The sequence below is a fragment of the Lagenorhynchus albirostris genome, chromosome 20 (assembly GCF_949774975.1).
Source record: "Lagenorhynchus albirostris chromosome 20, mLagAlb1.1, whole genome shotgun sequence".
Taxonomy (NCBI): domain Eukaryota; kingdom Metazoa; phylum Chordata; class Mammalia; order Artiodactyla; family Delphinidae; genus Lagenorhynchus; species Lagenorhynchus albirostris.
In genome coordinates this window covers 48,237,982-48,263,444 of record NC_083114.1, presented here as the reverse complement: position 1 = coordinate 48,263,444, position 25,463 = coordinate 48,237,982, and the positions used below count along the sequence as shown (strand labels likewise).

General features: G+C 52.5%; 1 protein-coding gene across 1 annotated transcript; it reads right to left on the bottom strand.

The window, feature by feature from the left end:
• Positions 1-686: 686 nt before the first annotated feature.
• Positions 687-1,149, bottom strand: LOC132511136 (cytochrome c oxidase subunit NDUFA4-like). Its single transcript, XM_060133984.1, has one exon. The coding sequence runs from the start codon at positions 1,099-1,101 to the stop codon at positions 853-855; it is 249 nt and encodes an 82-aa protein (XP_059989967.1). The 5' UTR covers positions 1,102-1,149; the 3' UTR covers positions 687-852.
• Positions 1,150-25,463: the final 24,314 nt, after the last annotated feature.

Below are 25,463 nucleotides of genomic sequence, written 5' to 3'. Positions count from 1 at the left end.
ACTGTGGTCCTAATTTACATTTTCCTAATGACTAAAGATGTGGAGCATCTTTCATGGGCTTACTTATTTGTCATCTATGTATCTTCTTTGGTGAGGTATCTGTTCAAATGCTTTGACCATGTTTTTACAATTAAATTGTTTTCTTTTTATTGAATTTTGAAAAACATAACCCCACCAAGTTATTTCAATTTTCCTCGTGGGAAGATTTTAGTTTAGTTTAGTTTAGTTCCTTTTTTTTTTTTTGGCCACACGGCATGCGGAATCTTAGTTCCCCAACCAGGGATCCAACCCTTGCCCTCGGCAGTGAAAGCACAGAGTCCTAACCACTGGACCGCCAGGGAATTCCCAAGGGAAGATTTTAAACTAACATTTCCATTTCTTTAATAGATACAGGGCTATTCTGGTTATCTACTTCATTGGTGAGCTTTGGTAGTTTGTGTTTTTCAAGGAATTTGTCAAAGGTATTGGCATAGAGCTGTTTATAATATTACCTTATTATTCTTCTAATCACTATTGATTACTAATTGTTCATGTTTTCTAAGTTATGCATTTAAGGCGATAAAGGTTTTCCTCTGAGACTGACGGGCTCTATTCCACAAGTTTTTGACCAATAGTGTTCTCTCATTATTTGTCATTTAAAATTTTTAATTTGCTCTTTTACTCAAGAGTTAGTTATCTGAAGACTTTTTTTTTAAGTTTCAAACTATTTATCAATCAGTGTAAACCCCATCACAATACACCAACATGATTTTGTGCGTTTAGAGGGGAAATATTTCCTGGTTAAGTGGAAAACTGTGCAGATGGCTTCTGGAAGAACTTCATTCTAAACTGCTTTACAGTGAAACGTTTAATTTAGAAGTCTGGACCTTCTTTCTTCAATTTGCTGTAATCTACATTCACTGAGTAGAACTTGTACTGATCATTGGGACCCAGTTTGTTCCAGGGTTCTGGGTTATTCTCTCTGTCCCAACTGACATCTGGATTGAACAATGCCAGGCGCAAAACATACAGTGCTGCTCCAGTACCTCCCGCTCCAATAAATATGAAGAGGGGGATCGAGCTAGGATGCTCCTTGGCCTGACCGATGATCTGGTGGATCATGGTTGCGACAGAAGCCTCCAGTCCAGACGGAGAGAACGACAAACTTGCAAAGCCTCTTATTTTTTAAAATAAGACAAATCCATAATTATAGCTGGAGACTTCACCACCTCTCTCTCAGTAGTTGACAGAAAACTAGACAGAAAATCACCCGGGATGTAGAAGACCTCAGCATCATCAACCAACAGGATCTAATCGGCATTGATCGGACATTCTACCCACAACGGCAGGACACAACTTCTTTTCACAACACAGCGTACTAGCCACCATACAATCACGATCATGGCAAGCCACCAGGAGTCACTTGGACACACATTCTGTTGAAACGCCTCAACAGATTTAAATGACTTGAAATCATACAGATTATGTCTCTGACCACAGTGGACTCAAACTAGAACTCTTCAACAGAAAGATAAGAAAATCCAAACACTTGGAAACTAAACAACACATTTCAAAATCATTAGTGGGTCAAAAGAGGGAAACTACAAAATAAGGTGAACTGAATAAAAATGAAAATACAACATACAAAAATGTGTGGGCAGCAACAAACAGGGTTTAGAGGGAAATTCATAGCATTAAATGTTTATATTAGAAAAGACTATGTAAGAATGTATTTTTCAAATGAAAAAAATGTAAACTTCTACCTTATGAACTAGAAAAATAAGAGCAAAAATAAACCGAAAGCAAGCAGAAGGAAAGGAAATTCTAAAGGCAGCAGAAATCAATTAAAATGTAAATGGACAAATAATAGAGAAAATCAATGAAACAAAAAGCATTTCTTTGAAAAGATCAATCAAATTGACAAATTCTACAAAAACTGATAAATGGGGACATCACTACAGATCTTTCAGACACCAAAAGGAAAGTAAGGGAATATTACAAACAACGATAAAAATTTGACAATTTAGATGAAATGGAACCAATCCTAGAAAAGCATAAATTACCACAACTTACCCAATTTGAAATGGATCATGGGAATAGCCGCATAACTATTATGGACATTGAACTCATAATTTTAAAAATCCCAAAGAAAGAACTCTCCAGCCCAGATGGTTTCAGGGAGAATTCTACCAACATTGAAAGAAAAATTTTACACAATCTCGTCCAGAAAATAGAAGAGGAGGAGATACTTCTCAATTCATTTTATGAAGCTAGTATTACCCAGATACCATAACCAAACAAAGACAATACAAAATAAGAAAACGAGAGACAAACAATTCTCGCGATATAGATGCAAAAAACCTACAGCTAACATTATACTTAACAATGAAAGACCGAATGCTTTCCCTGTAAGTCAGAACAAGGCAAGGCTGTCCACTCTCACCACCTTTGTGCAGTGCAGTACCGGAGGTTCTAGCCAGTGCACAAAGATGAGAAAATAAAATAAAAGGCAGCCATACATGAGAAGGAAGAACTAAAACCGCCCCTATTTCGGATGATATGACTGTCTATGTAGAAAATCCCAAGGATGCTACAAAAGGAAAAAACAAAACAAAACAAAAAACCTCCTAGAACTAAATTTTTCTTTTTAGTGTAAAAAGAAAGTTGTTTTTGGTTTTTTTTAAGAATGCCATATTCTTAGAAACTAAAATGTGCACTCCTAAGTAACAGCTGCTGAAGAGACAATCACAACAGAAATTATGAAAAATTTAGAATTGCCCAACAACGAAAATATGACACATCGAAAGTTGCAACACTGAAGGGAAGCTTATAGCCTTAAATGCATTTATCACAAAACTATGTTAAAAAAAAAAAGTATCTAAGCGTTCAACTTAAGCAATTACAAAAAGAATGGAGTAAATCCCAGAGAGAGCAGAAAAAAGTACCAAAGATAAGAACAGAAACGAATGAAATAGAAATTGACTAACAATAACTCAAAACTGGTACTTTAAAAAGATGTGTCAGGGCTTCCCTGGTGGCGCAGTGGCTAAGAATCTGCCTGCCAGTGCAGGGGACACGGGTTCGAGCCCTGGTCCGGGAAGATCCCACATGCCGCAGAGCAACTAAGCCCGTGCGCCACAACTAGTGAGCCTGTGCTCTAGAGCCCGCAATCCACAACTACTGAAGCCCGCGTGCCTAGAGCCCATGTCCTGCAACAAGAGAAGCCACCGCAATGAGAAGCCTGCGCACCGCAATGAAGAGTAGCCCCGCTCACTGCAACTAGAGAAGGCCCGCACTCAGCAACAAAGACCTAACGCAGCCAAAAATAAAATAAAAATAATAAAATAAAATAAAAAGGTGTGTCAAATCATCACACCACTAACACGTCCAACAAGGACAATGAGAAAAGACACAAATCTGCAACAAGAGAAAACATACAAAAGAAATATTAGAGATTGAAATTATTAGTGAATCCTACAAACAACTTGATACCAGTACATTTGACAGGGAAGAAGAAATGGGTAAGGCTCTAGAAAAACACAGAGGCTGAATGTACACTGGGACAATGGCTACTAGATACGCCAACAGAACTTGGCCGGCCCCAAACGGCCAGGACTTGGCCAACACCTGCCAGCTTCCCTAATTTCTGCCTCCGCTTCCAGCTCAGGACCAATCAGAGAAAGCCAAGTAGGCTCCCCTAAGCAACCACACAGGTTGCAGCACCTCCAGTTGGCCGCCCACAGCTTCCCCGAGCCCACTCGGGGCGCACCTGAGCCCCCCTTTCACTATGAAGCTGGCCCCTCCTCTGCCTGCCTTTGAGTCTCTGCCAACATGCAAGTGATGGGGCTGTCTCCCTGCTACAGCAAGCTGAGTACACAGCCCCGCTTGTTCTCATTTGCGTGGTCTTCGGTTATAGCCACAATATGTATTACCAAAATTCACACAGGCACACCAGATCTAGCTGGTTTCACAGGTGAATTTTTACTAAGCATTCATGGAGCAGAAAAATCGCTATCTTAAAAAAAAAAAATCGCTATCTTAAAAACTTCACAGAAGGCTAGCATGATCTCAACTCCAGAATGAAAATGAAAAGACCAATCTAATTTCTCATCATAAATGCAGCAAGCCTAAAGAAACTGTTAATAAACTGAAGTCAGCTGTATATAAAAATGTTAGACCTCTGACCATGCTGGGCTTAGAGCAGGATTTCAATGTCAGGAAACTGATGAATGTACTTCCCGATACAGGTTAAAGGAGAAAAAAAATCCATGATCACCTCAATAGTTGCAGAAGGAGGATCTGAGACAATCTAATACTCATTTGTGATTTAAAAAAAATCGCCTGGCAACCTAGGAGTAGAAGAACAACTTCTTGATCTGATAAAGGGCATTGTCTTCAAACGATATAGTAAAATTAACACCCATCAATTATAGGAGGAGAGATAGACATTTGATTATATAACAAATTTTGGAATTATGCATGGCAAAAGATTCTATAAAGAAATACACACACATGGGACTTCCCTGGCGGTCCAGTGGTTGAGACATCGCGCTTCCACTGTGCAGACGTGGGTTCAATCCCTGGTAGGGAAACTGGGTTCCCGCAGGCCATGTAGTGTGGTCAAAAAAAAAAAAATACAAGAAATACACACACAAACATGCACACAACAGACCAGAGAAAACATTTGCAAAGTATACAATAAAAAGTTCCTAATATACTAATTGCTCTTACAAATTACTGTACTAAGAAAAAACCACCTGATAGGAAAATGGGCTAACACTGCAAACCTTTTCTGGGCTGTACACCCTGCATTAATCAGGAATCTTTTGATTACATGGTACAGAAACCCAGTTCAAACCGACTTGTGCATGAGGGAATGTATTGGCTCACCTGGGCTTCCGGCATGGCTCAATCCAGGTGCTTCATCCATTTCTCTTTTCCTGTCTCAGTCCTGCTTTCCTGCACATGGCTTCATTCCCAGGCAGCCTCTCCTCAAATCCTGTCCACATTCTGCCAGCTTGGATTCCCCATGGAGAAGGGGACAGCAAAGACCTGCATGACCTCTCACTGCCCCCACCTCAGCCATTTGCCTGCCTGAATCAACTTCAGCTGCTAAGGACAGGCTGGCCCGCCAAGCCTGGGTTTCCAGCTTCCCCCAGACTGAGTGGGGAGAGAATCCCCAAAGGGAAACCAAGATACTCTCACCAGAAAAGTGGGGAGAGACCGGAGACTGCTGTGCAGGCAAAAGAGAGTGGGCCCATCGCAACCCCGTTTAGAAATTAAAACAAACAAAAAAGAAAGAAAGAAAAAAAGAAATTAAAACAGCTCTGGATCCCCTTCTGCTCAGAGAATTTCTTCTTCCACCAAATGATTTGAAACATCTATTATGTGCTTTAAAACACAGAGTACTTGCCCTCCTGGGGCGTCCAGACCTGGATTCTAATTAACTAATTGCACAAACACCATGGAAGCAAAACAAGAAAGGAGTTCCGGAGCCTGCCTGGGTCTGAGACCTGAAGAAAGGCGGGAGGGAGGCAGGAGAGCTCCAGGCGGAGAAACGACCAGTCGCTAAACCCCTGCGGTGGGCGGGAGCTCGGGGCCTGAGTCCCAGGATGGAAGCCTGTGGGCGGAGGGCGGAGGGCGGAGGGCGGAGGGCGGAGGGTGGGCTGACAGGGCCTGGGCTGCGCGGTCAGGAGCAGTTGGAGGGCCTTAATCAAGGCAATGACTGGGTCAGGTGTGGATATTAAAGGATTTCCTGGGCTGGCAGTCCATCACACAATTAAACATAGAGTTACCATATGACCTAACAATTCTTCTCCTAGGTTTATTCCCAAGAGAAATGAAAATATGTGTCTACGTGAAAAGCTGTACACGGGTGTTCACAGCAGCCTTACTCAGTCCCCAAAAGGTGGAAACAACCCAAATGTCCATCTGTGTATGAAGGGATAAACAAATTGTGATCCACCATTCAATGGGCTCCTACTCAGCCTTTAAAAGGAATGAGGGCCTCACACCTGCTACAACACGGATGCACCTTGAAGACATTAAGCTCAGTGAAAAGAGCCAGACACAGAAGGACAAGTAATGCATGATCCCACTACCTGAGGTTCCCTAGAACAGGCAAACTCATAGAGACAGAAAGTGTATTAGCGCTTGCTTAGGGCTGGGGAAGGAGGGCTGGAGGGCTGCGGGCTAGAAGGCAGGAGGTTTTCTTTTTTTTTTTTTTTTAAGTCTTTGGCTGCACCTCGCGGCATGTGGGATCTTAGTTGCCCGACCAGGGATCAAACCCGTGCCCCTTGCAATGGAAGTGCAGAGTCTTAACCACGGGACCACCAGGGAAGTCCCAGGAGGTCTCCTTTTGAAGTGATGAAATGTTCCAAAAATTAACTGTGGTGATGGTTGCATGGCTGTGAATATACTAAAAACCACTGAACTGTACATTTTTTTTTCGGATTTTATTTTATTTTTTAAATGGTTGCATTGGGTCTTCGTTGCTGCACGTGGGCTTTCTCTAGTTGCAGCGAGCGGGGGCTACTCTGTTGCGGTGCGCGGGCTTCTCACTGCGGTGGCTTCCCTTGTGCAGCACGGGCTCTAGGCACGCGGGCTTCAGTAGTTGTAGCACGTGGGCTCAGTAGCTGTGGTGCACGGGCTTAGTTGCTCTGCGGCATGTGGGATCTTCCCGGACCAGGGCTCGAACCCCTGTCCCTGCATTGGCAGGCAGATGATTCTTAACCACTGCGCCACCAGGGAAGCCCTGCCCAGTTGTTTTAAATTATATGCACCATGTCTGTGTCCCCGCTATAAAGTTGGCCCCAAAGGGAGGAGGGCTGAGTGTTTTCCCTGGCCGCGTCCCTCCAGCCATGAAGCCCGCCTGGGCCTGGCTCAGCTGAACTCCCTGTGGTTTGCTAAATGAATGAAGGAGTGAACAAATGAGTGAGCGAGTGAGAGAGGAAAGAGGTGGGAGAAGCAGCTGGGCCTGGGTGGGTCCACCAAGTAGGCCTGTTGCCAAAGGGAAAGCTGGACATTCCCCAAGTGGCCGCTGGTTGGCAGCCTGGTGACACTGACAGTCAGGAGGGCTGGGAGCCAGAGGTGCGGGCAGGCTGGGCTGGGCGAGGTGGTGACGGAAAAGTGTGTGGCCCAGTGACAGGGATGCTGCCTGGCAGCCACCAGGCGGGGGCTTCCCTATGCCAGGCTGCATTCCAGGGTGAAGGGGGGCAACCAAAGGAAAAGTTGGCTGGAATGTTTTCCAGGAACAAGAACGGTCTGGAAAGTACAAAACTCCAAAATGCCAGGGTCCAGATCCCATCTAAGCCACCTGCACAGGGTGGAACCCAGGGGCTTCAGAGAGAGGGCGGCCGGGCTCAGGCGGTAGGAGAACTCAGGCTTCGGGGCAACATTTCCTCCATACATACCCGTGGCCTTCCCGGAACTCAGCCAGCCTTGGGGAGAGGGGTGTGACCCAGGTCCAGGGCCAGACAGTCCACCAGCATCGCCAGCACCCAGTGCAGGCTACTGGGCTGATGGGAGAGAGGATGCAGACACCAGAGCCAGACCCACGATGGGGGCGTGGCAGGCAGGCAGGGTGCAGGGGCAACCCAGGAGGGCTCACAGCATGCTGTGATCGGGCCTGGAAGGGCCAGCTGGGTGACTGCGGGGAGAGCACAGAGCCATTCAGTATGCTCTGAGAGCTGTCTGGGGAAGATGGAAGGGGGCGAGGCCAGACCCTGTGGCCAGTGTGTCCCACCAGGAGTATCTGTCTGTTCTCATTCCTGCTGGGGACAGTGGGGATTCTGCAGCAGGGGCAGGACCCCAGCTGGTTGTGGGGCAGAGTGTAGAAAGAAGGCTCTGGCTTTCTTTGGTGAATAATTTTGGGGGTGTGATGGTGGGGCTCAGGTGGGACATTGGAAGGCTGGAAGGAGAGGGTGCTGCAGAGGGAAGCCATTACCGCAGGCCCTGGGGGCACTGGACGCAGGGTGCAGTGGAAGGGTGCTGAGAGGGGCCTGGTCAAGTGTCCAGGGTGGCCCCCCCTCAGGTCTTTGCACCCTGCCCTTCAGCCTCCAACTCACCTCTCCTGCCCTGTGGGCGACCAGGTCCTTCCTCACACAAGCCAACTGGGCCCAGCTTTATTTTCCAGACCCTATGAGGGTGACCAGGAAGCCCAGGACCCCTGTGGGGCTCCCGCTCTCCCAGCACCCAACACTGAGAGCCCCCAGTGAGGGGAATTGGAGGACCAGCCATCATTGCTTACACTGCCACCCAGGGCCACTGCAGGGGTCACTCCTAGCAGCAGTGATTAGTTCTCTAGGAACACCCTGCACCCTGGGGGGGCACTTCCCACAACAGGTCCTGATGTCCAGGCTCAGCCCCAGAACCCGTCACCCCTGGAGGCCTGGTCACTGTGGGCTCTGCAGGCCGTCCCCTCCAGGGGGTCCACCAGGCCCCGGTCAGGGTCAGGGTCAGGTTGGACCCTAAAGCATTTTGTCTTCCCATCCATTTATCCTTCCAGCCAGTTAGTTGAGTTTCCAGCAACTCACAACCAGAAACATCTTCCCTGTTTCCAAGTATTAGAGTCGGCAGCGGCAGGAGCAGAGACAGGGCCCTGGGGCAGCGGTGAGCCCGCTTCAGGGGAACGCGCCGCCTCCCGTCTGATGAGGACACACAGGGGAGCACGCTCCCCAGGTGGTGTCTGCAAGATGCAGCGGAGGCTGAGGAAGGAGCAAGCCTGCTCGGCCGCTGTGCTCAGGCTCCCGCTTGGTGGAGCTCACGTTCATCCGTGATTCCGCTGGTGCAGGCAGCGGTCGTGCCCAGGAATTAAACAGTGGGTATGATGGGCACCACCCCCTGCATCTTAAGACTTAAAAATTTTTTATTGCGGTAAAATACCGCAATAGAATCTAACATATAATATAGATATATAGTAAATGTAATAAATTATATATAATAAAATTCGCCACTTCAGGTGTACAGTTCGGTGCTATTAAGCCTATTCGTATGGCTGTGCAGCCGCCACCACCATCTCCAGATGACGCTTTTCATCTTCCTCAAGTGAAACTGTCCCCATTAAACACTAACTCCCCATCAACCCCCTCCCCAGCCCCTGGCAACCTCCATTCTACTTTCTGTCTTTGTGAATCCGACTACGCTGGGTCCCTCATACTAGTGGATCCTACAGGATCGTTCTTTAGTCACTGGCTGATTTCACTGAACATCATGTCCTCAAGGTTCATCCGTGTTGCAGCAGGTATCAGAATTGCCTTCCTTTGTAAGACTGAATAATATTTCTTTACCTGGATGGACCACATTTTGTTTATCCATTCATCCATCCATGGACACTTGGGTTGTTTCCACCTTTTGGCTGTTGTGAATAGTGATGCTATGAACGTGAACGTACAAATATCTGTCCGAGCCCCTGTATTCAGTTCTTTTGGGAATATACCCAGGAGTGGACTTGCTGGATCACATGGTGATTCCACGTCTAACTTTTTGAGGTGCCTGTGTCTTAAGTCTTTAAGACTCTGGAATCCCCCACCTAACACAGAGGCCTCATAGTACCTTGGTGTCTTGGATTCAGGGTCAGCTCAGACCCTCATGTGCAGCGCTGGAGAGATCTGAGTGGTCTCCTCTCTCCTGAGTCCAGGCTTGGTCTGGAGTGTCAGGGAGGGGTCACCCACCCTTGACCTTTTTAGGGGATAAAAGTGAAGCAATGCCGTCACCGGCTGCCCACCCCCACTCCCTGAGGGGGCTCCTCTAAGCTGCCCCAGGACCCTCCCCCGGCATCCATGCCCTCATGAAGTCCTCTCCCCTGAGTGCAGACTGGACTCAGTGACTTGCCTCTGACAAATAGAAGGTGACAAAGTGACGGGACGTCCCTTGTGAGATTGGAGATTAAAGACTGTGGCTGCCATCTTGCTCAGGCCCCAAGGAAGGAGCCGCTGTGTCCAGCCAGCAACCAGCAAGGACCTAAGGATGTGACAGCCATGGGGGCCTGGAAGCTCCCTCCCAGGGCTTTCTCCATCAGCTGCAGGTTCTCTTGCAAATACACCGCCCAGCCCTCCTCATTTCCCCAGCCTCTGTCATCCCCAAACTCCCAGGAGCCATTCCAGCAGCATGTGAGGACAGATTTCAGCCATCCTTGCCAGGATTTGGAAAACGCCCCACATCAATAACTCCCCCCTCCCCAGCCCAGTTCCACTCCCCACTCCAGATCCTGAATATCCACTTTCCCTTCTCCGGGGTCCTGCGGGTGCAAGCCTGCTTGGCCACAGCTACCTGGAGAATAAGCCATCGCCGCCCACAGTCAGGTCACAAGAGAGTCACCCGTCATGACTTGTCAGGGGCCTGGAGGGGAGGCGGGCAGATCTTGGAAAGGACATCTGCCTCAGGTGAGGTCTGCACAGCCTGGGCAGCAGGAGGCTGGTCTCCTCCAACCAGGTTTGTGGCCACTTCTGCTGCCAGCAGTTTCGGGGGGATCTGAGTTCCGGGGCTGGGGGCTTCCACCCTGATACCCCGTCTGGGTCATGGGGTCCACCCTCTACTATGGCCCAGGAGATGGCGAAGCACAACCATCCTTTCCTTTTCCCCACCACCCCAGGATCAAGTCTTTGGCCCAACTTCCAGCAAACCTGCCCTCCAGCTTTAGGGGCTGTGACTCTCTGTGCTGCATGGTGGCTGTGTGAATGTCTTGGGGCTGCCACGGCGGGTACACAGCCTGGGTGGCTTAAACTACAGCGTCTTATCAACTCACAGTCCCGACGCTGGATGCCTGAGATCAAGGCGTCAGCAGGCTGGCTCCTCCTGAGGACTCTCCTGGGTGTGTCGCCTTCTCCCTGTGTCCTTACATGGTCGTCTCTCTGTGTGTGTCTGTGTCCTAATCTCCTCTTCTTATAAGGACACCAGTCAGATTGGATTAGTGCACGCTCTAATGGCCTCATTTTACCTTAATTACTTCTGTAAAAGCCCTATCTCTAAATACAGTCTCATCCCAAGGTGCTAGGGTTTAGGACTTCAACATACACATTTTAGGGGGGATGCAATTCAGCTGGTAACAGGGGCCCCTGGATCTCACTGCAGCCCTGAATTGCTACTGGATGACCTGAACTTTCTTCAAGGCCTCAGGCTGGTCAATGTCTGATCCTTAAAATTTCTGTTGCCCCCGTATCTCTCCAACGCCAGAGACAAAGCTTGCCGAGGCCAGTCCACTCCAGGCGAGCAGCTGTCACGACCCTATCACCAGCGGCCCCTGAGGGATGGGAATTGTGGGTAAACCCCAGCTTCCTTGCCCCAGGGTTCCACCAATTCCCACTTCTCAGGGTTTGAATCCATCACTCAGAGAAGCCATCAGATTTTTCTGCAGGAAGTCCGTGGCACAGATGGGCAGGCACAAGTGAGCTCTGGGGCCAGCCAGAAGAGTGGGTGACATAAGAACAGGGAAAAAAAAAAAAAAAGAACAGGGCAAGCCAGTTGACGAAAGCCAGCCAGGCCAGCCTGTGGGCCGTCTGTGCATCACTGGGAGAAGACTCAGTCCTGGGGGCACAGGGGAGCCATCGAAGGTTGTAAGGACACGATATGGTGGGAAGAAGTGAGAACAACCCATATGTGCTTGTGCTTCTGGGCAAGTCCGACTCAAGCAAAATTCCAGGCTTAACTGCCTACATCCTGGCCCCCAGCCTTGAGGGACCCCTCCCTGTCCTTCCCAGCATCCTTGTCACACACCCCCGCTCCCTGGTCCCATCTGGCCTGGCTCATTCTTCAGGAGCCCTGGGGGCCGTGCCTCTTCTGCTCCCACCTCACCTGTGCTCCGCATCCTGCCCTGATATCCCAGATGGGGGCCTGGGCTTGTCTGCCCCCATCACCCTGAGCTCCTGGGTCAGGGGCCGCCTGCCATGCTGCCCCTCTGTGCCCAAGCACCACCTGTCCACCTGTCCCCTGGCCTCCCGGGCAATGCTGCCCAGCCCCCAAGCCCGCTGCTTGTCGCTGACCCAAGCCTGGCCCCATCTAGGCTGGTGGCCCTAGGGCCCCTTCCTGCTGCTGCCGTCCCTCTACGTGGCTTGATTTGATTGAGCCACGCTGGATGCCACCTAATGTGACGTTGCTCAGCCTAACAACCTTGATGGTGGCTCAGGGCGAGAGGCAGCTGGCGAGACAAGAGGCCAGGACTCAGAGGGTGGGGGTCACTCGGGGAGAGAACGACGGCCGTGGGGGGAGGATGCTGCACCCCTCAGTCCAGCCCTGCTTTGTGCAAGCCGGGACCAGGGCCCCTCCCCAGGACAGGCTGCAGGGGGCTGAAGGCCCTGGACCGGCCACTTCACCTCCAGAGCCTCGGGCTCCCCATCTATAAAATGGAAGTGGGGACCCCAGCCCTGCACAGAGACTGGTTTCCAGCCCCAGTGTCCCATTTGGTCAAGACGTGGGCTCTGGGCTTCCACCACCCCCACCCTCGGCTAAGGGTCCTCGGCAGGCTTGAGTTCTTCCGTTTACCTTTTCTGAAAGAGGCCAGATGCCCCCTCACCACCCACTGGTTGGGAGAATTCAGAGGGCGTGTAGGTGGGGCTGGCCCCGAGCCTGATCTGCGGAGGAGCCGGGTAAACACTGGCGGGTGAGCTGACGCTCCCAGGAGATGGGCAGTGAGTGGGGACAGGTCCTGGGTGCCCCAGAGGCTGTCTAGACTTGGGGATGGCTGTGGCTGGTCATGGGGGGCCTGGCCTCTCCCTGTCCCCGGCTCCCCAACACCTTTGAGCACGCCACCTGCCCTCTGGGGGTGGGGTCTGGGCACGGCCCATGTGCACAGTGGCCACCAGAGCCTCAGTTTGAAGACACAGATGGAGGCTGGAGGGGAGTTTGGTGGCGGGGTGGGGAGTCCCTGTCAGCAGGAGAGTGGCCATGGCGTCCAAGAGGCAGAGGAGGCCCGCGTGAGGGGCAGTCTTAGCCGGATGGGTGGGGGCTCGTGGTTGTGCGAGCGGATGCGCTTGGAGTGGGGCTCAGTAGTGACCAGCCAGGACCGTGGCAGTGGAGCCCAGGAAGGCTGCTGAGGCCTGAGAGCAGCAGGGCCAGTGAAGGCCACCTGCAGGAGTTTCTTTGTGACCGCCTGGAGGAGTGGGATAGGGAGGGTGGGAGGGAGGGAGACGCAAGACGGAAGAGATATGGGAACATATGTATATGTATAACTGATTCACTTTGTTATAAAACAGAAACTAACACACCATTGTAAAGCAATTATACCCCAATAAAGATGTTAAAAAAAAAAAAATCAAGATCAGGGGAGGAGGAGCCGGCTGGTCAGGAAGGAATGACAATGAACACCTGGGAGGAGGGACCTCGGCTCTGAGCTGCCCCAGCAGGAAGAGTCCACCCCATCCCAGACACAATTCCACCAGCTGTGACCCAGCACCCTTTTGCTTTACTTTAAGAAAATACTGAGAGTTCCCTGGTGGCCTAGTAGTTAGGATACCGGGTTTTCACGGCTGTAGCTTGGGTTCAATCCCTGGTCAGGGAACTGAGATCCCGAAAGGGTAGAGTCCTAACCACTAGACCACCAGGGAATTCCCACAGCAGAAACCCTTAAATCCTGCTAGTGGTACTAAAAATCGGCATAATAATTTCAAATAGCAATGGGCCAATATCTAGGGAAATAGCATTATGTCTATTTTAAAAATTGAATGTGTAGTTAAAAGCCTTCCTACAAAAAGACAGCTCCAGGCCCAGATGCTTCACCAGTGAATTCCACCAACATCTAAGGAAGTAATAATGCCAATTTTATACAGACTTCCAGAAAACAGAAGAGGAAGGAGTACTTTCCAGCTCATGTTATGAGGCCAGTATCATCCTGATACCAAAGCCAGACAACTTTATTACAAGAAAATAAAATTACACACTAAAATCCTTAATGAACACAGATGCAAAAATCCTTAATAAAATGTTAGCAAATCTAACCCAGAAATATATAAAAAGGATAATATTTTTGACCAAGTGAAATGTATCCCAGGAATGCAAGGTTGGTAAACATTTGAAAATCAGTATAATTCAGCACAGCAATAGACTAAGAAAGACAAATCAAAAGATAATCTCATAAAAAAGAAAAGACATCTGGGCTTCCCTGGTGGCGCAGTGGTTGGGAGTCCGCCTGCCGGTGCAGGGGACACAGGTTCATGCCCCGGTCCGGGAAGATCCCACATGCCGCGGAGCGGCTGGGCCCGTGAGCCATGGCCGCTGAGCCTGCGCGTCCACAGCCTGTGCTCCGTGGCGGGAGAGGCCACAGCAGTGGGGGGCCCGCGTGCAGAAAAAAAAAAAAAAAAAAAAAAAAAAAAAAGAATAAATAAAGAAAGTAGGAGAGTGACTTCCCTGGTGGTGCAGTGGTTAAGAATCTGCCTGCCAATGCAGGGGACACGGGTTCGAGCCCTGGTCCAGGAAGATCCCACATGCCACGGAGCAACTAAGCCCGTGCACCACAACTACTGAGCCTGCGCTCTAGAGCTCGCAAGCCACAACTACTGAGCCCACGTGCCACAACTACTGAGCCCGTGTGCCTAGAGCCCATGCTCCACAAGAAGAGAAGCCACTGCAATGAGAAGCCCGCGCACTGCAATGAGTAGCCCCCGCTCGCCGCAACTAGAGAAAGCCCATGCACAGCAGCAAAGACCCAATGTAGCCAAATATAAATAAGTAAAAAATTTATAAAATTAAAAAAAAAAGAAAGTAGGAGAGCAAGCCATTGAACGGGAGAAAATATTTACAAAACATGTATCTGGTGAAGGTCTTGTATTGGAATGTATAAGTAATTTTTTGAAAAGCCAATTTTTTTTTTTTTTTTTTTTTTTTTGCAGTACGCGGGCCTCTCACTGTTGTGGCCTCTCCCGTTGCGGAGCACAGGTTCCGGAAGCGCAGGCTCAGTGGCCATGGCTCACGGGCCCAGCCGCTCCACGGCATGTGGGATCTTCCCGGACCGGGGCACGAACCCGCGTCCCCTGCATTGGCAGGCGGACTCTCAACCACTGCGCCACCAGGGAAGCCCTAAAAAGCCAGTTTTTAATCAGCAATAGATTTGAACAGGTGATTCATAAAAGAAGACATACAGACAGCAAAGAATCACATGAAGAGATGTTGACCATCATTAGTTTTTGGGGAAATGCAAACCAAAACCACAATGAGATACCACTATATATGTAGTGGAATGGCTAAAAAATCAGAATCAACAACCAAAAATCCTGAAGATCCCGAGAGAGCCGAGGGGTCGAGGCGGGGAGGGGGGACGCAGGACGGTGCAGCTGCTCAGAACAAGAGCTTGGCGGTTTCTTATAAAGTTAGTCAAGGGCCTGGGAACCACAGTCCCACTCCGAGGTGTTTCCTCAGGAGAAAGGAAAACACGTGTCCACACAAAGATCTGCACACAACCGTTCAGAGCAGAAGAGTTCACTATGCCAAAAGCTGGGAACAGCCCAAATGTCCACCAACTGGACGAACCACCAAACCTCGGGCCACCCATCCGGGGGAGCAGGACTCAGCAATCAACAGAAGGAACCATTATTACAAGCTGCATCACGGATGGATCTCAGAAGCTTCGCAGTAAGTGAGAAGCCAGGTACAAAAGGCTACATAATCCATTTGTATGTATTCTGGGAAAGGCAGATCTATAGGCAGAGAAATCAGGTGGGTGATGGCCAGGGGCCTGCGGGGGGGAGGACAGACTACACGGGGTCCTGAGGGAATTTGGGGGCAACAAAAATGTTCTGTATCTTGTCTGTGGTGGTTACATGACTATATATTTGTCGAAACTCATTCAATTGTACATTTTTCAAGAGTATATCATGTCTCAATAAACCTGACTTTTAACACATGCTATGAAATTAATACATATGTGCATTTGAAAATAAAATACGGTGTTAGTGAGTGTATGTACGGGAACTCTTAAACCCTGCTGCTGGGACCGTGAATGGGCTCATCATTTCCAAAAACAATTGGTCAATATCTAGTGAGGCTGAAGATGTGAAGATGTGCACCCCCTGATAGCACAGCAGTTCACAGCACCCCTCCCCGGGAGAGACCCTGCCCCCCTGCATGCACCAAAGGCTTGTCCCGAAATGTTCCTTGCAGCTCTATTGTCATGGTCAAAACAAGAAAGGAAAAGAGGAACAGGGAGAGGCTTCCCTGGTGGCGCAGTGGTTGAGAGTCCGCCTGCCGATGCCCCGGTCCGGGAGGATCCCGCGTGCCGCGGAGCGGCTGGGTCCGTGAGCCATGGCCGCTGAGAATGCGCGTGCGGAGCCTGTGCTCCGCAACGAGAGGGGCCACAGCAGTGAGAGGCCCGCGTACCGCAAAAAAAAAAAAAAAAAAAAAAGGTCAAAGAGGGACAGGGAGGAAGAAAGCCAAATGTCCTCCAACAGAAACATGAACAAAGCAGGTGGGTTTTCCCTGGACGCTGGAATATCATGCAGTTAAATAATCAAGGAATCAGGGTGGTAAGGGATAAATTTAGGAGTTTGGGATCAACAGTACTACCTATAGAAAAGGTACTATATATAAAAAAGATAAACAACGAGGACCTACTGCATAGCACAGGGAGCTATATTCAGTATCTTGTAATAACTTACAATGGAAAGGAATCTGAAAAAGCATACAGGTATAGATATAACTGAATCACTTTGCTGTACACCTGAAACTAGCACAACGCTGTAAACCAACTATACTTCAAAAATAAATTTCTTTTCAAATAAACAAACCTGAGCCACCTGGGTCAGCATAAACGCAGCCCGAAAGCACATTGCTAAGCAGAAGAGCAGATATATCAGACCCGGTGCTTTAAGAACATGCCACGGAATTGTAAATCAACTATACTTCAATAAAAAAAAAAAAAAGAACATGCCGTGGATATCATGAATCATTCCTACATTCGTTTAACAGAAGTATGAAAAACTGAGAGAGAAACACCCAATTCAGGGCAGTGGGAGTTCTGCGGGGAGGGTTGGGCAAGGTCTGGGAACAGCCGGGACTTTAAGAAGAAACTATCTACAGTAGCCACATTCTTCACTCTATCTCCTCACCTGCTGTATTTTCTTCACAGCCCTCAACAGAACCTCATGTTGCAGTAGGAATACACCGATCTGTTGGGTTGTGTATCGTCTGCCTCCTTCTGCTAAGATGTCAGCTGCCCTCTGTCTCCCAGCACCCAGAACAGTGCCTGTCACATTGCAGGGGCTCAATCGATGTTTGAATCGGTCTTGATTTGCACTGTTCAGCATTATCCCGACTTCCTGGCACCCCAACCAGAGACGGGCCCTCCCACCTGCTTCTGACCCCTTCCGCCCCCCTTCAATCCAGAGGCATAATGATCTGCATTCACACCGCAGTTGGGCACATTTTGTTGGTGGAAGGGTCGGTGGGCAGCCCGGGGGAGGGGGGTGGGGGCTGTTATTACATTTCCTTATTTATACAGTCTCTTGGCGTTTTTAGAGGGCGCCGCCCAACAGAAATATTACGCAGCACAACTGTGAACCAACGAGTCATTTCAAATATTTTATATCCACATTTAAAAAGGAAAGGGGGGACTTCTCTGGTGGCACAGTGGTTAAGAATCCACCTGCCAATGCAGGGGACACGAGTTTGAGCCCTGGCCCGGGAAGATTCCACATGCCGTGGAGCAACTAAGCCCAGGCTCCACAACTACTGAGGCTGCGCTCTAGAGCCCGCGAGCCACAACTACTGAGCCCATGTGCCACAACTACTGAAGCCCACGTGCCTAGAGCCCGTGCTCCACAACAAGAGAAGCCACCGCAGTGAGAAGCCCACGCACCGCAACAAAGAGTAGCCCCTGCTCACCGCAACTAGAGAAAGCCCACGCATGGCAATGAAGACCCAATGCAGCCAAAAATAAATAAACAAAATAAATAAAATTTTTTTAAAAAGGAAAAGGAACAGGTGAAATTAACTTTAGTAATACCTTTTATTTAAACCAATTTGTCAGGAAGAGGATCCCTTCAACATGTGACCAGCACACACAATTCCTGATACTTTACATTGTTGTTTTTTTTTTTTTTTTTTTTTTTTTGCTGTACGCGGGCCTCTCACTGTTGTGGCCTCCCCCGTTGTGGAGCACAGGCTCCGGACGCGCAGGCTCAGCGGCCATGGCTCACGGGCCCAGCCGCTCCGCGGCATGTGGGATCTTCCCGGACCGGGGCACAAACCCGTGTCCCCTGCATCGGCAGGCGGACTCTCAACCACTGCGCCACCAGGGAAGCCCTACGTTCTGTTTTTGTACTAAGCCTTCAAAATCCAGTATCTTCTTGACTGGCATGGCACCCGCTCCATGCTGGGTGGCTCAACCTCAAGCTTCTTAAGAAGAGCTGTGTGGGAAGTAAGAGTCCTCTGGTGTCTGGAAATGTCCTGTTCTGCCCTAGCACCTGCAGCACGACCTGGAGGATGGTGGGCCTGGAGAGAGGATGTGAGGTGAGAAGTCCTGTCCCTGGGAATGTGGCTCGCTTGGCTGCTGGCGACAGGTCTTATGCTACGCTGAGCAGTGCCCTCTCCGGGAGACCTACGTTCACACTCTAGAAACTTTCAGTATCTTCTCTTTATTCTGATGACTTTGAAACTTCATGATGATGCAACGTGGTGGAGTTTTTGAATCCATTAGCTGGTTTGCTGTTTTTACTGTGCTGGCCGCTTGGCGGCTTTTCCACTACAGAGGTTCTGGGAAGAGCTCTGTATTATTTGTTCACAGTTGTCTCCTCCTCCTCTGATCTCATTTTGGAAACTCTGTCCCTCAAGTGCTAGGCTTTCTGCACAGATCCTCCACCATCTCTTATCTTCGCTTTCCTAGTTTCTGTCTCTCAGATTTTTGTTCTTTCTTCTGTGAGATTTCCTCAACTCATTCTTTCAATCCTTCTATTAAATTTTTAAGTTTTTAGATTCTTTTTTTAAATTTCACAAGGACTCTTTCATTATTAGCTGGTCTCTGTATTAGCTCTGTTTCATCCAGTGTCCTCTTTTCCATTGGTTCTCAGTCTCTCAGGAATGTCTGAGCGAGGCAACAGGATGCAGCTTAGTGCCCATTCGCTGGGGCTTTGTTGTTGTTCCCTTTTCTGATTCCTATAGCCTGTGAATGGTTGAGTAAAGTCTGACATATCCACACAATAGAATACTAAGTGCCCAGGTACCATGGTGTTGAGAAGACCTCTTATTAAGATGGGGAAATGCTTATGTTACCAGCTATGCTGGGAAAGCTGGACACAAAACTCTATCAAAAGCAACAGTAGGGGACTTCCCTGGTGGCGCAGTGGTTAAGAATTTGCCTGCGAACGCAGGATACACAGATTCAAGCCCTGGTCCGGGAAGATCCCACATGCTGCGGAGCAACTAAGCCTGTGTGCCACAACTACTGAGCCTGCTCTCTAGAGCCTGCGAGCCACAACTACTGAAGCCCACGCGCCTAGAGCCCGTGCTCCGCAACAAGAGAAGCCACCGCAATGAGAAGCCCGTGCACCGCAACAAAGAGTAGCCCCAGCTCTCAGCAACTAGAGAAAACCTGTGTGCAGCAGCGAAGACCCAATGCAGCCAAAAACTAAATAAATGAATAAATAATAAATTAAAAAAAAAAAAGAATCTGCCTGCCAGTGCAGGGGACACGGGTTCGAGCCCTGGTCCAGGAAGATCCCACATGCCGCGGAGCAAATAAGCCCATGCGCCACAACTACTGAGCCCGCGTCCACAACTACTGAAGCCCTCGCACCTAGAGCCCGTGCTCCGCAACAAGAGAAGCCACTGCAATAAGAAGCCCGTGCACCGCAACGAAGAGTAGCCCCTGCTCACCGCAACTTGAGAAAGCCCGCACGCAGCAATGAAGACCCAACGCAGCCAAAAACAATTAATTTAAAAATAGCAACAGTAAAGAGACCTGAAAGGAACCACCCTGCGACATTAACAGCAGCTCTGTCTGGGGGCACCATCTCTTTTCCCCCTGAATCCTTTCCTGCAGCTCCACATTTTCTGGGTCCTGATGCGCCGGGGGGGTCCCTCTGCCCTGGGTTTCTGCCCAGCACCACCCAGTCTGGCCACCTCTTTCTTGGCCACTTATCAACATCTCCCGCCCAGAACTCGATGCTGGGGTGTCTGGTTCTCCCTGCCAGGCTCTGTGCGCAGTACCAGTTCATGACACTCAGCCAGATGCCTGAATTGAGCTCTGCTGGTGTACTCTTCAGAGCCCACAGCGCAGACACACGGAACAGCACTCCTGTGGCTGCGGAGGGCAGCCCCCGACCCCGGCCTGCCCTGCCACACAGGAGCCAGCACGCCTCCAGGGTGCCCCCCCATCGGGACCCTCAGGGACCCAGTGATGGACAGACCCCTTCCTCACTTCCCAGACCTCCAATGCTCCGTGGGAAGGCCCAGCCCCCTTCATTCCCAGTTTCTGCTCTATTTATGTCTTATGAATTCAGTTATGTAAATAAAGGTGGCCCAGCCCAGGAAGGCACCCCCTCCTCCATCTCTTCCCTCTCCCTCCCGCTTCTGCTCCCCACTGTGTCCACACATTTCAAGTATGCCCCCCCCATTTCATACATTTATGAATAAACTCTACATTTATTCTTTCACATCTCTTCCTGCTAGAACCCAACTCGGGCCACCCAGCCCCTCCCCCAGACTGCTGGGCCTCCACCCAACCAGAATTTCCTCAGGAAAATAAGTTCCAGAGAGGGAAGGGCCTCTCTGAAGGTCACACAGCAGGATGACCTCCCAGCTCCTCAGATTCATCCCACCTCTGGGAAGAACCTGCAGCTTCTCCCCTAGGCCTCACAGCCACCCAGCATGGTGTCAGTGACCCTGCTCACAGGCAGGAGCCCACCCGGATCACAAGCAAGACCCCAAGATCACAGCTGTAGGGAGAGTAGGGGGCACCTACGCAGACCTCTGTTGCCCGTACGGGTGCCCTGCCCCAAGAGAAGTGGGAGGAGAGCTGGAAGAGGGGTGCAAGGGAAGGGGGGAGGAGGATCTCGGAAGGCTCCCCTCCCCCAGCACCTGCATCCAGCACCAGCGCGTTCGGCCCTATGCAAGCAGCCCAGACTTTCTGACCTTTGTCTTCTGGCGACTGCCTGAACCAAAACAGCCTGCTCTGGGGACAGGGTTCCAGGTGGGCTGGTAAGAATGGGAGTCTGGAGGGCACCCCCAGAAATGCCCCTCCTCCTGAGCCTTCAGACAGTGGCAGGGCAGGTTACCAAGCACCAGCTACCTGTGGGTATGTCACAGGGTGCTGGGACCAACTTCAGCTCTGCTCTGGGGGCTGGAGGGAGGGGGGAGCCATGGGTAGGGGAGAACCACGGGTTCCAATGTCCCCCAGAACAGCAGTAGGGAGAAGGGGCCCAAAGACAAAGGACAGCATCTAACAAAAGAGCTGACCCAGTGGGCCAGGGAGGGCATCCCAGGGTGATGGTGGCCAGACAGTGGTTGACAGTGGAGAGGTAGCCCAGACAGATTCCAGAGAAATGCGAGAGGGAGAATCAGGATTTGGTGATGCACTGGAGACCTCAAGATCCCTGCCAGGAGTCCAGCAGGTGGGTGGGCAGAGGAAGTACATTCAGGAGATGGGAACGGGTCAGGGGAGAGGGGTCCTGGTGGGGTCCTGGGCATCTGGCAGTGGGAACATTAGGAACTGTCCAAGGGAAAGTGGAGGGGAATGCAGAGAGAAGGAGATGGGAACGCCAGCCTGGAAGCCAGAGCCATGGGAAAACTTTCCAGAAGGAGGGCATGACCATCCATGTCCCCAGATACTGAAAGGCCAGGAAAGATGAGGCCCCAAAGTGTGCATGAGATTTGGTGACCCTGCGGTCACTGGGGGCTGACTGCTGGGGTGTGTGGGGCGGGGGGGGGTCCCGGAGGGAGGGGTTGTGCTGTTGGATGAACGGTGCTGGAGGGTGCTTAAGGGAGATGGCGCGGTACCCTCGGGCTTAAAGAGGCACCCCAGGGGCCGCCCTTCCCCGCCTTGGCCCCCCACTCCACTCCGGCGCGGTGGGAGGGTCGCCTAGGAGCCACGGTGCGGGGTTAAGTGAGGGGTCAGTCCTTCCGACAATCAGTACCCGGGAAAGAAGCTGTGAGGGCCCGGGAACACGGAGGAGACGAGAGGAAGGGGCGTGGAGTCACAGCCCCCACGCCCGGCCGCGCGCCCGCCACACACCGCACCTGTCCATCCACCGCTGCTGTCCCCGCGGGGAGCTGCCGTCTGCCGGCCCGGTTCGCCCGGGCGGGGGTCTGCCGAGTGAGCTCTGGGTTGGGAGTTCTGCCGGGCGGGGTCCGCGGGGAGGGCCCCGTGGGGTAGGAGTCCGCAAGGCAGGAGTCGGGCACGGGTGCGCGGGGAGGGGTCTGCGGGCAGGGGCTCCCGGGCCCGCAGTCGCTCCCCGAGGCGCGGCAGGAGGGCGGAGGCGCGGGCGGGGACCCTCGGGCCGCTCCCGCCCCGCCCCCGCCCCCTCCTCCTCTCCCTCCGCCGCCGCGGAGCGTAGCCGCCGGAAAGTTTGCTAGAGGCTGGCGCGGGGCGCGGGGCGCGGGCGCGGAGCCGGCGCCGACCCTGATCTGGCAGCGCCGTGGAGACGAGCGGCGGCCGGCCCCTAACCCGTGCGCGCGGAGGACTACGGGAATCGCGAAGCGGCCGGAGCGGCGCGCGGTGAGCACCTGGGCCAGGCTCGAGAACACGTTCCCGGCCGGGGGCCGAAGGCGGGAGCGCGGGACTGGCCGGCGTGGACCCCTATCTTAGGTGGGCGGTCTCGGGCCCCGGGTGTCGCCGTCCTCATCGCCGTCGGACACCCCGTTCCCAACCCCAGGATGCGCCCTTCCAGCTCGGACGGTCAACCTGGTTCCGCACTATCGAGAAAGTTGGGGGTCTCAGCGCTTCCCCCGTCCTCTCCTCCCTGGGGAGCGCGTCTCGGGGAAAAGGGTGGGGTGTCTGTGAGCGCCAGGCGCGCTGTCCTGCTGCCCATCTCCGCTCCCGACTCCTCCCTCCAGCACCCCCGCTTCCCCGCCCCCCCCCGCCCCGCGCATACACAGAACCTCGGAGACACCCCTAGAGGCGCGGGGGGCAGCCCTGCTTCCCTCCAGCTGGCCCCTGCTTCCCAAAGCTCTCCAGCAGTATCTTGGTTACCCGGGTTTCCCCGGAGGGGCCGAGGGGCGTCATGCGCGGAGCCTACACTTGTCACTTTGATCCGCAGGGAGGGCAGGTCACTGCCCTGCCTGCTCCTTCCTCTCCGGCGGCCCCCACTCACACTTCTGGGCCGCAGGATTTCTGCCCCCACCAGAAACGGACTGACTCCTGAGGTCTGGGCGCCCGCATCTTCCGAGGACCTGTCCAGGCTGTTTTCGGCCCTTCTGTGCTGGGGGATGAGGGTTGGTGGGGGAGTAGCACCCTGGCCCACATCCAGGCCCGCCCTGCCCCCACAGAGTGGGAGGAGGACGCAGGAATCAGGCTTTGTCAACAACCTGTGGCCCCTGATCCCGCCCTGGGGCCATGACCTTCCGCTACTTGCTCTGGTTTCACAAACACCCCCCACCCCCATACCCATCAGAGGCTGGCAGGCCTCAACCACACCTATTCAGATCCTGGGAGGAGCTGGGGTGACCAGCGCCCCACTCTCCTCCATGGAGATCCACCCATCCTGGGGGCCCCTCCCCCAGCTGCAGGTCTGGGAGTCCTGGGGCATCCCCAGGGGAAACTGGAGAAACAGCTGAGCTTTGAGCACCCAGGAGTGGTGTGTTCTGCCAGGCGGGGAGACAGAACACCGGCCAGCCAGCCCGTGGTGGAGAGCGGGGGCTGGGAAAGAGAGGAGGGGGTGGGCTGGGGCCGGGGGAAAGCTGGCCCTCCTTCCCACTCCACCAGAGTCTCTGATCCTGAGCTATCTGTGCTGGGCAGGTGCAGTCCAGGGCCAGAGAGGGAGCGAAGCCTCCAGGTCCATGAAGGGAGAAGGCTTGGTCCCTGGCCGGTAGTCCCCCGCCTCCCCCCGCCGGGGAGGGTAATAAGGTGGAAGACGGCAGCCCTGACGCCAAGGCCAATGGGAGGCTTGGAGCGGCACCTCCGCACCCCAGATATTTATCCCTGGGGCTGGCAGGCTGCCTCTGGGGTTTCAGTGTCCCCCACGGAAGGGAGGGGCCTGCACGTGATAATCTGTCCTTCACGTCGAGCGGCACATCTCATTGTCCTCCATGTTGTTGAGGAGGCAGGGACTTTTCAAGTAGGGAAACCGAGGCTCTGAGAAGTTGAATTATTTACCCTTGGTCCCGGGACCAGAACTGGGCCTTGCAACGTCCCCCGCTCCTGTGGCGGCAGCCTCACACCTGGGTGCTCAGGGCAGGGACCTTAGAACCTCAGCCTTGCACAGCTGAAAGTCGTTCCACAGCCCCACACTCTGCCCAGTCCTCAGAGAAGTGTCTAGATATCTTGCCCGTACTCCCCTGACAGGCATGGGAGCCTCATCCGCTTCTGCCCCTTGTGTTTCTATCAGAGACTTAGTGAGAGGTATCATCCTCTGCCTCTTGTATTGGTTGGGGGGTGCTGAGGCCCTGATCCCTAGGGACGTGGGGCCACCATTGCTCTGAGCTGGGGTACCAGCTTGTGATCTGTAGGTGCTGAACTGTGTGGGGCAAATCTTCAAGGATTCCCAGCCCCACGTACCAGACCAGGGATGGGAGTAGGGGTCATGGAAAGGCCTCCCTACTCCTCTGCTCTGGCTGCCATCGGAGGGGCAGTGAAGGAGGGGCCCCAGGGCAGCCCATCCCTCTCTCCCCTCTACCCCCCGGGCTCAACTTCTCTCTGTGGTTCCCAGACTAACTGACCCCTAGCTGGAAGGCAGGCTGCTTGGGTGTGGCCCCGCCTACCTTGGGTTCTCCTAACAGCCCTAGGAGGTCAGCAAGGTGAACTCCCACTTTTCAGATGGGAAAGTCGAGGCACAGCCTGGCCACCACACCCCAGCTGGACTCTGAGGGGCTGACATTTTGCCTTGGAGCTCCTCACTGGACTATCCCCGCAGCTTCATCCTCCCTTCACCACCGGCTGCAGGGCCCCTGGGCAGGGGGCAGTATCCTTCCTCCCCATGTTCCCTGCCTGCATCTCCACTGTCTACTCCACCCCAGCCATCCCGTGTCACTCTCCCCTTGCCCTGCCCCCAGAGCCTCTAGCCATCCAGGCTGCCCTTGTCTCCCTGACCTTCCCAGCCACCTCCCCTCCTCCAGCAGCTGGTCACAGTGGTCCTCATCCACCTGGCTCCGTGGCCTCGGTGGGCAAGGGCAGGGCAGAAGACCGGGCTGTTTGATAAGAATCAGGAGATAAGGCCCCTCGGGCTGGGGACACCTGAACTGCCCCTTGTCCTCCACCCGCCTGGGGGCTACTCCCCTGAGAAGGCCCGCCGCTCTGGCTCCTCCATCTGGACCAGGGCCTGGGGACCAGCCACTACTGGGCCCTGCCTCACCAGGCCTGACCTGCGCTGTGGCCCAAGGGCCAGGGTGAGGAGCCCCACAGCAGACTATGG